The 15,137-nt window shown below is 44.0% G+C and overlaps 2 protein-coding genes across 3 annotated transcripts in view; one reads left to right on the top strand and one right to left on the bottom strand.

The window, feature by feature from the left end:
* The window catches only part of Stx8 (syntaxin 8), a 234,232-nt gene extending 226,355 nt beyond the window's left edge, over nt 1-7,877 (bottom strand). Inside the window, exons 1-3 of the mRNA XM_021212912.1 lie at nt 7,745-7,877; nt 4,331-4,430; nt 871-965 (exon numbers count right to left, since the gene is read on the bottom strand). Coding sequence (XP_021068571.1) covers nt 871-965; nt 4,331-4,430; nt 7,745-7,833 — 284 coding nt within the window. The 5' untranslated portion in view covers nt 7,834-7,877. The remainder of the gene's footprint in view (nt 1-870; nt 966-4,330; nt 4,431-7,744) is intronic.
* Nucleotides 7,878-8,605: 728 nt separating this feature from the next.
* Cfap52 (cilia and flagella associated protein 52) overlaps nt 8,606-15,137 on the top strand; it is a 38,200-nt gene continuing 31,668 nt past the window's right edge. The window contains exon 1 of one of the 2 annotated variants that reach the window (XM_021213424.2): nt 8,606-8,735. In XM_021213424.2, coding sequence (XP_021069083.1) covers nt 8,666-8,735 — 70 coding nt within the window. In that variant the 5' untranslated portion in view covers nt 8,606-8,665. The remainder of the gene's footprint in view (nt 8,736-15,137) is intronic. The other variant, XM_021213425.1, reaches the window with a different exon arrangement.

The following is a 15,137-nucleotide window of genomic DNA, read 5'->3' as shown; positions in this document are numbered from 1 at the left end:
TCTCTCTCTCTCTCTCTCTCTCTCTCTCTCTCTCTCTCTCTCTCACACACACACACACACACACACACACACACACACACACACACACAAAAGCTTGAGTACTCGATAACTCCAAAGAGGATCAGATGACCCAGCTTGCCTTAATCAAGCCCCAACGCACTCTTCACCCCCAAAGCTCCCAAACTAGGGACATTTACCTGTGTTCCTGAAAGAATGAGACAGGCAAGTCATACCTCACCAGCCCACGGGTGAAATTTTAAAAGCAAAAAAGATGTTATTAGGCAGGAAGCAGATTACAAGACATCCCAGGGGCTGAGAGGTTGCTCAGCTGGGGGAGCATTTGGCTAGCATGCAGAGTCCTGATGCCATCCCCAACACCACACAAAACTGGGTGCACCGGAGTATGCCTTTACCTGAGTTCTCAGGACGTGAGGGCAGAGGTTTGGCTACAAAGTGAATCTGAGTCCAGCTTGGGCTACTGAGAAGAGGGGGGAAATGTTCTGCAAAGTCCAGCAGGGAACCACCGCTCAGAAGTGTCATGGAAGTCCTCTGCTTGGCGCAGCATCTAGCCATCCTCAAGGCAGTGACAGAGAGCAGTATGCAGCTCCCCAGAGCACTGACAGAAAGCATTAACTTCCTGTCTGTCAAGGTTATACCCAAACAAATTCATTCCTTAGGTAGGTCTTCCCTGGCTAGCACGGTCACTGTAACAGTGAGCAGACACTTAAGACAGAATGTAAGATTATAGCAACAGTGTGGAAACCAAGTCCTCCTTGAGCTGTGGAAAAATCTGGATGGCCCAGATTCCTTCCTGTCTTAAGATTGTTTTTCCTCCCACTCCAGAAAAGGTGGAAATGTTTACATGGATACATCTGGCGTGTTGACACAGCTCTTAGCAGTAAGTCCTTCAAAAGGTCGATCTTTACCTTCAGATTCTTCAACAACGTTCTGATTGTCAAGGTAAGCTGCAAAGAGAAGGACACAGCCTGAGTCCCCTGGGCCTGCAGTGTAGCATCTGCTAAGTTAAAAGGCCTGCAAAGAGGCTTAGCTTCCCAAGGACACTCTCAGGGTTGTAAAGGTCTCAATGGCATCCTGGTCTAGCCACCCACCCGGAGCTTGTACCCATAGTGCACCTGCCTGCCCATGGCAACCTGGTCCACACGGAAATGCAGATACTGAATGGAAACTGTCAGCCTGCATTCATACTCAGCCGGAATTCTTCTACACACTGTATTTTATCCACCCTGGAGCCATGCAGGAAATTGTGTTCCCCAGTCCATGCTCAACAGCAAAGCCCCACAGTTCCCTCAACCATGCTTCAGATGACAAGGTGTCAGGTCCCATTACCATCCTGACTGGTCTCTGAGCACTCTGATGTATTTATAGCCCATGTGAACACTGGAGAGTACGTGCTCTGTTTCCATGAAAGTAATGTTAACCATGCATGCCTCTTCTACAAACTGTGGGAATTTTCTCCAATCATCCTCAAAACCCAGAGGAGATGTCTGTTTGTGACTCTAAAGATGAAGAAGGGATGGGGAGAGCCCCACTCTGACATTTGGAAATGTGAAGAACAAAAGGACCCATTTAAATGAAAACACATTGGACCATGGATGAAATCAGGGGGATATTAAAAAGGCAGAACGCCACCGTTCTCACTGCTGCTTGCTAAAAGTAGCAGTTACTCGGGGCATGTTGGGGTGTGCGTTGGGGTGCACCTATAATCTCAGCTCTGAGGAGGTGAGAGGATCTCTAAGAGTTCAAAGGTCAGTATGGTCCAGGCCAGCCAAGGCTACACAGTAAGACCCTCAATCAATAAACAACAATGAAGTAGCAGCTATATAGCCCCGGGGAAAAGTAGGACACACACACACCACAAACTCTATCAAAAGGGCACAACACACTCACACACAAACACACACACATGCTCGCACACTCAAACAAATGTAATTTACAAATTTTAGTTCAAGCCATAAAATGAAATGTCACCCAAAAAGAAAATAGCCCAGAAACTAACTGCATTGTGATGTGATAGGGGAGCATTTCGTAGTAAGATTTCTTAAAATTTTATAAGAAAATAATATTTGATAATCAAGAGAAAACTTCCTTAGTTATAATAAAGCAGAAATTTCAGAATATACAAAAAAGAAGCAAAACCCAGTTCATACCTTAGCTAACACAACCCCAGACAAAAGCACTGACTTAAATAACTGAAAAAACAAAACAAAACAAACAAAAACTCCTGCATGCCAACCCCACTCAAGGATGACAAAAAGCTAGTGAACTATCAGCAAACTCAGAGCTACATTAAAGAGGACGAAATGCTACCATGAAATACGATTTAATCTTGCAAGGTAAGAATGGCTTAGTGGTAGAACCCTAAAAAGAAAGCTCGCAGTATCAAAGATTAAAAACAGAATAAACATGATTAGCACAGGGTGGGGAAACGCAGATGGCACTGTCTGAATGGTAGCACTCAACTGTGATCTAGAAGTTCTTACTAAAAGATCAAGACTCAGAAAATACGAAGGGCTCAAGGGAAATTAAAGTATTACTTGCCGATGGAGAATAATCCACTTGGGAAAGTTAGAGAGTCAGTTCAGGGCTGGGGAGATGCTCTGTCAGGAGAGTGCTTGCCATGAAAGCACGAAGACCTGAGTTTGAGGCCCGAGCACCCATGTAAAACGGCCAGGCTTGCTGATGATCCCAGAATTGGGGATGTGGGGACAGGAGCATCTTGGGGCTCGCTAGCCATCTGGTCTACCCAAATTGGTAAGTTCTAAGTTCAATGAGAGATGCTGTCTCAAAACAAAACAGACAAGCAAACAAAAACCCCACAAACAAACAATAACAACAACAACAACAAGACAAAAAAACAACCCAGCAATCAAGAAAGCACTTCTGGCCTTCACATGGAAACACACACATGCATATACACACATAAACAAGCACATATACTGCACACACACACACACACACACACACACACACACACACACATACACACACAGAGCCAGTTCAGTACAGTGATCAAGCCAGGTATGGTGGCTCAGACCTACCATGCCAGCACTTGGAAGGTGGAGGTGGGAGGATAAGAAGCCTGAACTACAGAAGGACAGCCTGGGTGTATGAGACCCTGTCTCTAAATTAATTAATTAAAAACATAAAATAATATCAACAAAATCTAAAAGAAATATGTAAACTGGTACAGGGCACACAGTAACTATGCAGTAAATGCTGTAGTTAGAGTGGATCAAAAGGAAGCACTAAGCACTATTAAAAACTCGAACCCCCCTACTTAATCCACAAATCTACTACCTGTCTATTTAAAATCCATTTGGAATCTTGTTATTGATAATTAAGATACAGTGCAAAAGAAATTTTTTTTTAGTGACATTTTATAAAATTACCTTGAAATGACAAACATCTGTAATCTTAGAGCTCAGGAGACGAGATCATGGTATAAGACTAGCCTGGGCTACACAGCGAGACCCTGACTCAAAAATAAATACAAACGAACAAACAAGTAAAATTACCCTGAAGGGGCAAATGAGAATGAAAATAAGACAAATGATATATATGCAAAATAAAGGGGAGTGCCTGTGCCTATCATATTGTGCACATGACTGAGTACTGCATTTATTTCTTTGGTTTGCTGCTTAACCTGTTTGGTGTTGAGATAGGATCTCCCCTATGTAGCCCAAACAATTGGATAAGGAGTTATTGTAAACAAAACATAGGGGATAGGAGAGGGCTTGGGAACGGGCTTGCTGCGGGGGGTTGGGGGGGAACGGGACTGGACACCAGAAGATCCTTGGAGCTAACTGGTCAGTCTGACTAAGTTGGTAAACTTAAACTCCTGATTCAATGGCAGACCCAGCCTCAAAAAGGCAAGGTGGAAAGTGACAATGAGAACACAACCAATGTCAACAACCTCTGGCCTCCACATGCGCACAAGTGCATACGCACACATACACACAGGCGCACACACACACACACACACACACACACACACACACACACACAAACCCAAGGGTATGGTGCCAGCAGTTGCCGACGGTGTGAACCCTATGGAGTGTGATGCCAGCGGCTATCAAAAGTATGAAGAACTGCAGCTGTATAAAAAGTCAGTGAATGAAATACAGAGGATTTTATATCTCGGGAGAGTGACAAAAAAAGTAAAATTCGATACAACATACAAAAACACATTTCAAAGATTTAAAAGACTTACGCTCACGTACACTCCACCCCCCAACCCCCAGCATGCCCCAGATCTAGCAATGGTTTCAGACTTCAGAGCTTAGCACGTCGAGATTCCTCCATGTATTACCTTAGGTGTCTTCTCACCTCTTCTTTCACACTGATTTCGTTCTTGAATCTTCTCCGCAATTTCTTGGGCTATCTGACACGTAGAATCATACGTGGAGAGCCTGCATCAAAGTCAAAATCAGGTTAAGGTTCTTTAAAAGAAAGTGCTGGCTTGGTGTGGTACTGCATGCCTTTAATCCTAGCATTGCAAAGGTGGAGGCAGGAGGAATTCTATGAGTTCGAGGCCAGCCTGGTCTCAGGGAACACAGTGACAAGGAGACGCTGTTTCAGAGCAGGAGACACAGAGGAAAGATGAGAAATGACGTGCAGAAGCACATTGCAGGGACAGCAGGAACTGTGTATCTGCAGCAAAAAAAAATGCTCTGACAAGCGAGCCTGGCAGACTCCCAAGCCTGCCACAGTTCTCTCAGAACGATGACTGGCTTGCCGTGTACCCCTCAACCGTGTTGGGCTTGGAGAGATTCGAATGAAAAGCTAAATCATGGGCTGGCTCAGTGGTTAAGAGCACTGATGCTCTTCCTGAGGTCCTGGGTTCAATTCTCAGGTCCCACATGGCAGTTCAGAATTGTCTCATACCCTCTTCTAGCCTCTGAAAGTTGCCAGGCAAACACATGACGCCCACACATTCGTGTAGGCAAAACACCCACACACTTAAAATAAAAATGAATAAAAAAAAAAAAAAAAGATTCAGAACTGGAAAGATGGTTCAGAGGTTAAGAGCACTGGCTGCTCTTCCAGAGGTCCTGAATTCAATTCCCAGCAACCATATGTGGCTCACAGCCATCTATAATGGGATCCGATGCCCCCTTCTGGTGTGTCTGAAAGAGTGACAGTGTACTCACATTCATAAAATAAATTAATAAATCTTCAAAAGAAAAAGATTCAAGTCAACACCCAACAGCACCCAGAGTTTTCCTCTTCACAGTGTTTTAAACCCCGGTCTCATTTCTCACACCAGTCTGCTCCTAAGAAGCGGGGACTCATGTGCTCAAGTGAATGACATATTCTCTAGGACTGCCCGTTGCAAAATATTGAAAACTGCTGCTTGCCCTGATGTCCCAGTTTTACCCATAAGAAAATAACTAGTTTATTTCTAAAATATTCTGGCCCTGGAAGTAGAAGCTTATAACCTCAGCTACTTGAGGCTGAGACAAGGGACTCGTAACTTCAACGTTAGTCGGCTAGAAGCTGCTTGGGTAAAACTTAGAGATCAGTCTCCAACTTTAAAGAAAAGGGGCTGGGGGTTACTAAGGGCATAGATCGATGGGGAAGCATTTGTCTAGCTTGCGCAATGCACTAGGCTCCGTCAACCAAAGTGTCTAGCTTGGGCTGGGGATGTGGCTCCAGGGCTATACAGAGAACTTTGTGTTGTGAACTCCACAAGCTCTTCAGAGGCTGTGGCAACCCCTAAGCCTAGATTCACGTATACAGCAATATGAATCATTCGGTATAATCTGGTATAGGTGTGCATGAAAAAGAGCAAGTGTTTTTTTTTTTTTAAAAAAAAAAAAAACCTAATAAAAATACATCAGAGTAATAAGAAAATAAGTCCTAGCCCCAGCTTCCCCACACTTTACTTATTGCCTCCATGCAATAAGTAAATAATCTATGAAGACAGGAGCTTCAGTCCAGCTCTGTGACGTCACATCAAACATATAAAACCCATAACAAAATCCTGTTGATTAGGAACGGGACCTAACTTAAGTGCCTCTAGAGCTGGGGAAAGGAGAGACGGGCTGGGCCACAAGAGGACACTTTGGGCCGACTTCTAAACAAGACTAAAGCAGATCTCCCTGTGGGAAAGAGGAGCAGGGTCTAAGCACTGTGGAAGGCACACGGCGTAAGCAGAGATGAAAGAAGAAAGCATGCCTGGCACGCTGTGCCACGCGGTGGTCCGGTCCTGGGAGGAAGGTAGAGTGTAAGCAGGACAGATGAGCAGAACTCAGTTCCCTGCACAGTGTGGCACGGGGGGGGGGGGTCTAATGAGATCAGACTTATGGGAGAATTTTACCCAAGACACTGAGGCGTTTCAACTCTTTTACTGTTAGACTTTAACTGTTTGACTCAGTGGCTTTCTCGTTTGCCGGCTGAAAGCTTTCTTGTCTTGCTGGGGAACCAAACCCAGGGTCTTGCGTGTGCTAAACAATCATCCTACAACCGAGCTAAAATCTGAAATAAGTTATGTACACTCAAGATGATGCACTGGTACACATTAAAAATTGTGTTTTTAAGACTACTTTAGGACATGGAGAGCTGCTTCCTGTTTTGTAAAATACAAGCAGGATATAGATCCAAACAATAAATACACTGGAAAAAAAAAAAAAAAAAAGGTGAGCACTGACTGCTTCCGGGGGATGAGGGTGCTTTTTCCTTCCTTCACACTCAGCAGTCTCTCAATTTCCTGCCAGGGGTGTATACAACTGTTAAAACTTAAGACAAAATTCAGCACTTGGCTGGGCTTGGAAGAGGAGGCCTGCAATGCTACCATTTTGGAGACCGAAGCAATTCAAGATCTACCTGGGCTCCCTGAGACACTGAAAAACAAACCAACAACAAACCAATCAGCAACTGGCCCAAATAGCCTAGATCCCAGATAACTCTAATTCGGACCTTGGGATCCACTCTCTTAATATTCAAATTTATCTGCCATCGAACAACTATAAATTGTACCAGAAACACCAACCAACGTAAGGCATATTCTCCAACACAAACTTTATTGAAATGCAGTGTTATGAATTATTCATCAGGAAGGTCGGGACTTTATAGCAACTTGTTCCTTGTACAATGATATTTTTTCATCATTCTCTCCTTGGGGTTTCTTTGCTGAATAAATGGTCCTTATCGGGTACTTTCTGCCCTACTTCTTGCTGGCATAAGTCTTGATGCTACTGATGCGGGAAAGGGTAAATGCCTTATCACAAATGCAAAATTTTCCCTCCCGTGAGTCCTACAAGTTTTCTGTGAAAAACCCAAAGCACCCGTGCACAACTAGCTCCTAACTAACTGGTGACCATGGAGTCTGAACTTCAGTTTATTCCCTTTCTGGGGACCACGGGGTGAAGGGATACCCCACCAAAAGGTTATTTTGACCTCACTTTTACAAGAACCCGGGTATCTACGCATGCAGTCAGCCACAAGCACGATGGGCAAGAAGCCCCAGAAAAAGGGGGCAAATATTCGACTGCTCAAGCCCCAGCTCCCCCAAGTCATAAGTCTGCCCAAGGACCACAGAGTTAGCACCGAGTAGGCAGTACGAGGCTGAGTCCCCTCAACAGGGGGAGGATCCTCGCTCGATCTTCATCCCTAAGGCCGCCAGCCTCAAGCTCAAAGATGAGCAGGGTCTCTGCCAGTCCCTGGAAGCCAGTTCCACTCCCAAATTAACCCCCATACTCTGCTGCCACCACCGGCAACTCACCAGGGGTCCGGAGCCATGGTGCAGTCTCCGCCCGCAGCTGGGACACTTCCTGCTCGTAGCAGCTGACTACGGCGGCCCGCGCGGCTCATTCCCTGCAGTTCGGAGGGTGCGCGACCCGAGCCCAGAGTTTGCAAAGTGAAACCTGTTTTAATTGACTTCAGAACGATGCCCCCCGCTACCCAGAGCACACCCCTGGGGGACAGTGGGTTGCAAGAATCGATTTTTGTTAACTCACATGAATTACCGGACGCAAGAAAGATAGTTAAATTGTTGAGCAGAATCAAAACATTTTCCCAGGGGATGGAAGCGCTTCAACCCCGGCTCTCTGCATTTTTTTCTTAATTCAAAACAGCAAAACAAGCTGGGTGTGATAACTCAAGCCTGAAATTCCAGCACTTGGATGGCTGAGGCAGGAAATATACATACAGGCAACATACGTACATACATACATACATACATACATACATCATACATAAAAATAGTTGCATACTGTACTAAAACGTTTCTAGTGATTTTTTAAAATTTTCTTTTACAAAGAAGTATCAATGCCATGTTTTTTTATAGCAACCTATCATCAGAGGCAATTCTCTGTGCTCAATTATTCTGTGTTCAATTATTTTTAATAATCATCACGAGGGGCTTAATTTTATAGTTTAAAAAAAGTCACAGACTTGTACACGGGAGATGAGGAAATTTACCTTGTGCACTTAGCATCAACCTTCCACCTACATTTCCAGAGTGAATAAAATACATACTAAGGAAGTCCTCCCAACATTTGCAAGAGGGGAAATCAACTCAAACTCAGTGGGCTGGGTTTCTGCTCCTGCGTGACCCTAGCACGCATGCGTGCGCCAGTTACCATGACGACCAGGAGACGCTGCACCCTGGAGTTGAAGAATCAATGAGCTGAAACTCTCCAGGATGGAAGAACAAGTTTTACCTGAGCTGGACGTAGCGGAACTGGAGCTTCAGGCTGTGATCGGCTTCAATGGTGAGAGCAACCATGATTTGATACCTCAGGAACAATGAGACGCTGACCTGGTAGCGCCTGAGAGGCAGTGGGGATAGTGGAAAGAGTGTGGCCAGGCACCACCCGCCCCAGAATGGTGGGGGATCTGGGCCTCATTCCTGAGCCTCAGGAATTGGCATGGGTGTAAGAGCTCAGATAAAGCTCCTCCAGAGACCAAATGAGCCTACCTCGGTAGGAGTAGGAGTAAGGGTCTCTCCCAAAGTAACGACTCTCAAAGGTTTAAGACCAGGATGGGAGGGAAGTAGGGCATTAAGGGAGAAACCTTTTTAATTCTGGAGGGGCCTTCCTGTGGTGTTCACACTTTATTTGTGACTGTCAGGGTAAACATTGAGGGAGAAATGCTGTGATTGGGGGTGGGGGGTCGTGTTTGGAGTGTGGCAAAAAGGCAAGGAGTTAAATTTTAGGGGGAAAATTGATTTTTAAAAAAAGAATGTTGTAATGCCTGGAATCTTTACCGTAGTAAGGATGCGGTGCGGAACGATTGCAGAGTAAAGGTTTAAGCACTCCTGGCATTAGCTCTTGAGTCTTCGGTGTACTGTGCTGCTCTAATTGAAAGCCAATGTTTTCTGTATCTGAGCCAGCTCTGTCTTTAGAGATGGACAAATATTACTGATTATATTACTTATAATATAACTGCAAAAAATATTCTGGTGAGCCAGTCAGTGCAAAGACACACAAGATCTGTAATTGATTTTTTTTTAAGTAATTTGTTTTATGTGCATTAGTATTTTGCCCTGCCATGCGGGTGCTGGGATTGAACCCTGGTCCTTTGGAACAGCCCATGCTCTTAACCACAGTGGCATCTCTCTAGCCTGTAACTGAATTTTTGCTAACAAAGTAAGGAGAGAATCAGAAAAGTGTATCAAAGTTTGGGAGAAAGGTTGCTTAAAACAAAAACAAAAACAAAACAAAAAAACTGCGTGAGTGTTTTGCTCGCAGTGCATATCTGTGAATCAGTGCCCAAGGAGGCCAGAAAAGCGCATCAGATCCACCAGGACTAGAGTTACAGACAGGCGTGAGTCCCATGTGAGTGCTAGGAATCAAAGCTGGGTCCTTTGGGAAAGAAGCCAGGGTTCTTAACTGCTGAGCCAACTTGCCTGCTCCTTGTTTTATTTTTAATTACATGTATGGGGTGGAGGAATGGACATGTAAGTGCAGGTGCTCATGAAGACCAGAAGAGGGCACCAGGTCTGGTGGCAGTGAAGTTACAGGTGGTATGTCCTAGGAAGTGAGGTCAGGTCCTCTGCAAGAGTAGTGTACCCTCTTGCTGAGACTTCTCCTGAGCCCGTGGGAAAAAGTTATTTATTGAAAGAAGCCAAGAAAAGACTGATTTTTTTTGTGTGAAAAGACTCTTTTAGAATTTAAATAGTCTTTAACCAGAGGCTAAGGATTGGGGTGCAGATCATTACAAGTAGCCAGAACAGGGGGGAAAGCTGAGAAACAGAGAGTGAAGCTCCAGGAAGGGGGAGGGTGGGGGTGGGGGCGGGGGCGGGGACTGGACTTAGAGGTCAGAGTTTAGAGTTCCCATGGAGTTAATCATATGTTGAAATTAAGCCACGCATAATCCCAGCACTTGAGAGGCAGAGGCAGTCAGATCTCTGAGTTCTAGGCCAACCTAATCTACATACTGAGTTCTAGGACAACCAAAGCAAAAAAAAAAAAAAAAAAAAAAGAAGTTGAGAAGTTGAATGCAAAACTAGAACTCATGGTAACTGTTGTGTTATTAAACTTGAATTTGAAAACGCTGATGCATATATGTAACTGTACTAGATATTGTACTCTGATGTGAATTTATCATGTAAACACACCGAATAAAATTGTGTCAGATACGAAAACATCAGGCTGTTGCTATTGAGAGTCTGGTCACATTCAACCGATTTTTCCATTATATCTAAGTTTTAAAAAAGCAACAGCAACAGATCGGTCAGGAATCTGCAGGCCAGATTGGTCCCACTGTGTGTTTTGTAAATAAAGTTCCATTGGGACTCAGCCATGTCCTTTGTTTAGGTGCAGTCTATGGCGATTTTCACACTACACTGGCAGAGATGACTGACTGCAACACCGGCCGTATGGCTCAGAGTCTAAAATAAACCATAAGGTTTGTTTTCTGGCTCTGTAGAAAGAGCTAAGCTCCTGAAAAACATAATGGCAATAATAGCAATATTAATAATAATAAATTTGAATGGCTATTTGCTAAAAGCCTAAAAGTGTTATTAAAACAGTGACATCACTTTTTATTTCTCAAATAGGCTATATATATATATATATATATAAAACATTAATTGCATTTCTAGAAGAATAAATTACACCACCTTTAGGAAAGAGTGTTGGCTTCATCAATAAAGTGGTTATGGTGCCACCATGAAGACCCTGAGTTTGGGTCTTCGGCAGTCATGTGGAAAGCTGGGCATGGTAGTGTGTAAGCCCAGGACCGGAGGGCTGGGGAAGGAGACAGGCGGATCCCCAGAATCAGCCTAACCAACCCGTATGTCTGAGAGCCACTATCTCAAAATATAAGGTGAAGGGCCATAGAAACAAATATTCAACAACATCATCCTCATGCCTACACAACACTCACACTCACATACACACACACACACACACACACACACACACACACCACTTCTCCTTTTGAGGGAGTGAAGCACTGTTACACTGTGAGTCTCCGAGGCATCAGGATCATAGAAGCCTGAGTCCTGTGTCACGTGGCCTGGCTTTCTCATTACCACTGCCCACTTTTCAAGTGAATTTTCTACACTTCCTATCAATCCTGTGTTCCTTTCTTGAAATTATTTTTCTGCTATATTTAGCCAGAGTTGACTCTTTTTGTTTGCAACTAAGAATCTTTTATCTTTTTGTTTTGTTTTGTTTTTTTGTTTTTTTGAGACAGGGTTTCTCTGTATAGCCCTGGCTGTCCTGGAACTCACTTTGTAGACCATGCTGGCCTCAAACTCAGAAATCCACCTGCCTCTGCCTCCCAAGTGCTGGGATTAAAGGCGTGCGCCACCACACCCGGCTCTTATATTTTCTTCTGTTCCACTTTCTCTTTTTCATTATGGATCTAAGGGTGGCCACATGACATGGTCAGTACTAAATTGTCTTGCAATCCCCTATGTCCGTTGACATTAAGGAAAAAATTGTGGATTTAGCCTCTGGAAGATTCTTAGGACAAGGGCAAAAATGCAGCAATGTTCTTTTGCCAAAATATCACAGAAATGGCCTCTAGTCCATTCGCTGACACTACTCACCTCTGAAACCTCCTGAGCTGGGCCTCCGTGGTCCACTCAGCACTACTGTTCAGCCCTACTTACAGCAATTCATCCTCTGCCCTAAGTCAAAGTCCCGAAATCCAGTTCCACTAACCAGAAGCACGAACAGGCCTGCTATAGCAATATCATACTCTCCGATACTAACTTCTGCCTTAGGTGATGTTCTAGTGCCATGAAGAGACACCATTGATAAGTTATTTCTCTGCTGGTAAAATGAGCCAATTCAAGCCAGATTAGAATATATTAAAGGCAGGTTTAGTGGGAAGCTGCTCTTGGGCAAGTTCACTGGCCCCCAAGGATTGAGGCCAGGGGAGTCACCATGGGGAGGTGGAAAGGAGAGAGAAAGAGAGAAAGGTCCACCCGTAGAGAGAGAAAAGGAGAAGAAGGGAGAGCAAGAGAGGGGAAATCAAAATGTCTGGATTATAGGGAGAGGAGCCTCTGACGGATGAACAGCCCAACCCCTAGGCTGGAAAGTTCAAGGTTGGGGGCAGCATATGCCAGCCAGGTAGGGACTGAAGGACGCTGGGAGAACCTGGAAGCCAGGTCTGCTCTGATATGTAAAATATGCCACTTGGTCCCACGTCCCCAGTCCAAAACCAAACAGCCTTGACCAAGGCAACTTATAAAAGAAAGCATTTAATGGGGGTAGCTTCAGAAGGTAAGTCCATGCCCATCATGGTGGGGACAATGGCAGGAGGCAGGCTAGCATGACAATCACGCAGTAGCTGAGGGCTTCTATCTTATCCACAGGCAGCAGGCAGAGAGAGAAAGAGCCTGTGCCTGGTGTTAGATTTGGGAACCTTGAACCCCACCCAGTAACATCCCACCCCTGCTCCCATCAGGCCACACCTCCTGATCCTTCCTAAACAGTCCCACCAACTGGGAACCAAGCATTCAAATTTGAGCCTATGGGAGTCATTCTAAACCAAACCACCACACGCCATACTTCAACCCCAGTACTATCCCAAACCCTAACCCAACTCCAACTCCAAAACCAATCCAATCCCCAAAGCAACACCTACCCAAATACTAACTTCAACCCTAACCCCGACCTTGACTCCAGCCTATCCTTAACCCCAAAATAAAAGCTTATCTGTCTTGTTTTGTTTTTAAGATTTATTTATTCATTATATGTAAGTACACTGTAGCTGTCTTCAGACACCCCAGAAAAGGGCATCAGATCCCATTACAGATGGTTGTGAGCCATCATGTGGTTGCTGGGATTTGAACTCAGGACCTTCTCTCCAGCCCTAAAAGCTTATCTTTTGACATGCTTACTGATTTTCAGAGTCTTTTGTTATAAACTGTCCATTCATATTCCTTGCCCATGTTGTCGTTTTTGTTGTTGTTGTTCTTGCTTTTTAGAAGTTCTTGGCATATTCACCAAGAATCCCTTTTAATCTCTGTATGTTACAAATCCCTTCTGGTTTGGGCTTTTCTTTTTATTTTGCCTTTTGCAGCTAGAAATTCAGATTTAAACACAATTGGATAATAATCAACCTGACTTTTTTATGTTCCTGGTTAAAAAGCCTTTTTCCACACCTGTGCAAACATTAGGTCCTGTTTTTCACATTTAGATCTTTGATCCACCTGGAACGTGTTATTCCTGTGAAGGGTGAAGCAATGATCTTATTTTAATCTTACCATATGGGTAGCCATATGAATGTTTATAAAGAGCCCAAAATTAGGAACAAAATTATATCGTCTTAGGAGGAATAGGTGAAAAAACACTAAATTTACTCTCATAAGAACTTCCGTAAAGAAGGAGCTGGGTATGGTGGCACACACTTTTCATCCCATCACTGGGGAGGCAGAGGCAAGTGGCTCTCAGTGGGGTTAAGGGCAGCCTGATCTTCAAGTTCCAGATCGTGCAGAGCTACATTGTAAGACAGCAACAGTGTACTCACATACAATAAATAAATAAATAAATAAATAATTCTTAAAAACCTCTTCTCTAAAATGAATAACACGAGATGACTATTTCCTATTAAGACTGGTTCAGAAGAGTTGTCATTGTTGAATTGGTTCTTGGCAAATAATCACAGGGAATGAGCTGCCTAAGAAAGGTGTTTCACGGTGGGAGGCCTTGGGCTTCTCCAAAGAACCTGCCATCATTTAGAATTCAGTGGATTGTGGGTTGTTTGCTTGTCCTTGAGTCTTATTGCAACATATCTGAGTAACAATATATATTCTTTTAATGTATCTAGTATTTATATTTCAGAAGTCAATAATATACTATAATATTCACATATCATATTATCTAATAATATAAAATACTTAATGTATTTTAAATAAATGTAAAATATGCAAAGTGATGTTCTGCTACATGGGAGTACTGTGAAGTAATTCCCGCAATGAAGGTAATGATAAGAATGTTTAATGTTTTTCACATCTGTGTGTGTTATGCTGAAAATACCAAAGATCAACAGTCATAACAAGCAGACACTGACACTGCAGTGTCACTGCCTTAGGTTTTCTGTCACAGCGATAGCAATACCATGAAGGAAAAACATCCTGATCACAATCCATCACTGAGAGAAGCCAAGGCAGGAACTGGAGAAGAGCTAGAGAAGCGGGCAAGAAGCTGGAGACAGGAGCTAAAGCAGAGACCATGCGCACTAACTTGCTCCCCACGACTCTTTTAGTCTGCTTTCTTATACCACCAAGGACCACCTGTCCAGGGGTGGCACCTCCCACAGTGGACTGGGCCTTCCCCCATCAGTCACTAAGCAAGTCTATCTTACAAGCTTGACCCATGCAACCTGAAGGAGGCATTTTCTCATTTGAGGTCCCTCTCCCCAGATAACTCTAGCTTGTGTCAAGTTGACAAAAACTCAACTAGGACACTAACTGTAGTCCCTGTGCTGTATACCAGGTCTCCAGAACTTTCTCATCTCACGAAATTGTACCCTTGTCTTCCCATTCCGTCCACCCCTGGCAACTACTACCCTACTCTCTGTTTTCTATGGGTTCAGCCTTGTAGCCTTTCTATGAGTTCCATTTCACTTTCTATGCTTGGTTTACTTCACTTGGCATGATGTGCTCTAGAAATATTAAAACCTGAGCCGGGCGTAGTGGTGCACGCCTTTAATCC

Source organism: Mus pahari, chromosome 14, assembly GCF_900095145.1.
Source record: "Mus pahari chromosome 14, PAHARI_EIJ_v1.1, whole genome shotgun sequence".
NCBI classification, from domain to species: Eukaryota; Metazoa; Chordata; class Mammalia; order Rodentia; family Muridae; genus Mus; species Mus pahari.
The sequence above is the reverse complement of the archived record's forward strand: the minus strand, read 5'-3'. Positions and strand labels throughout refer to the sequence as shown.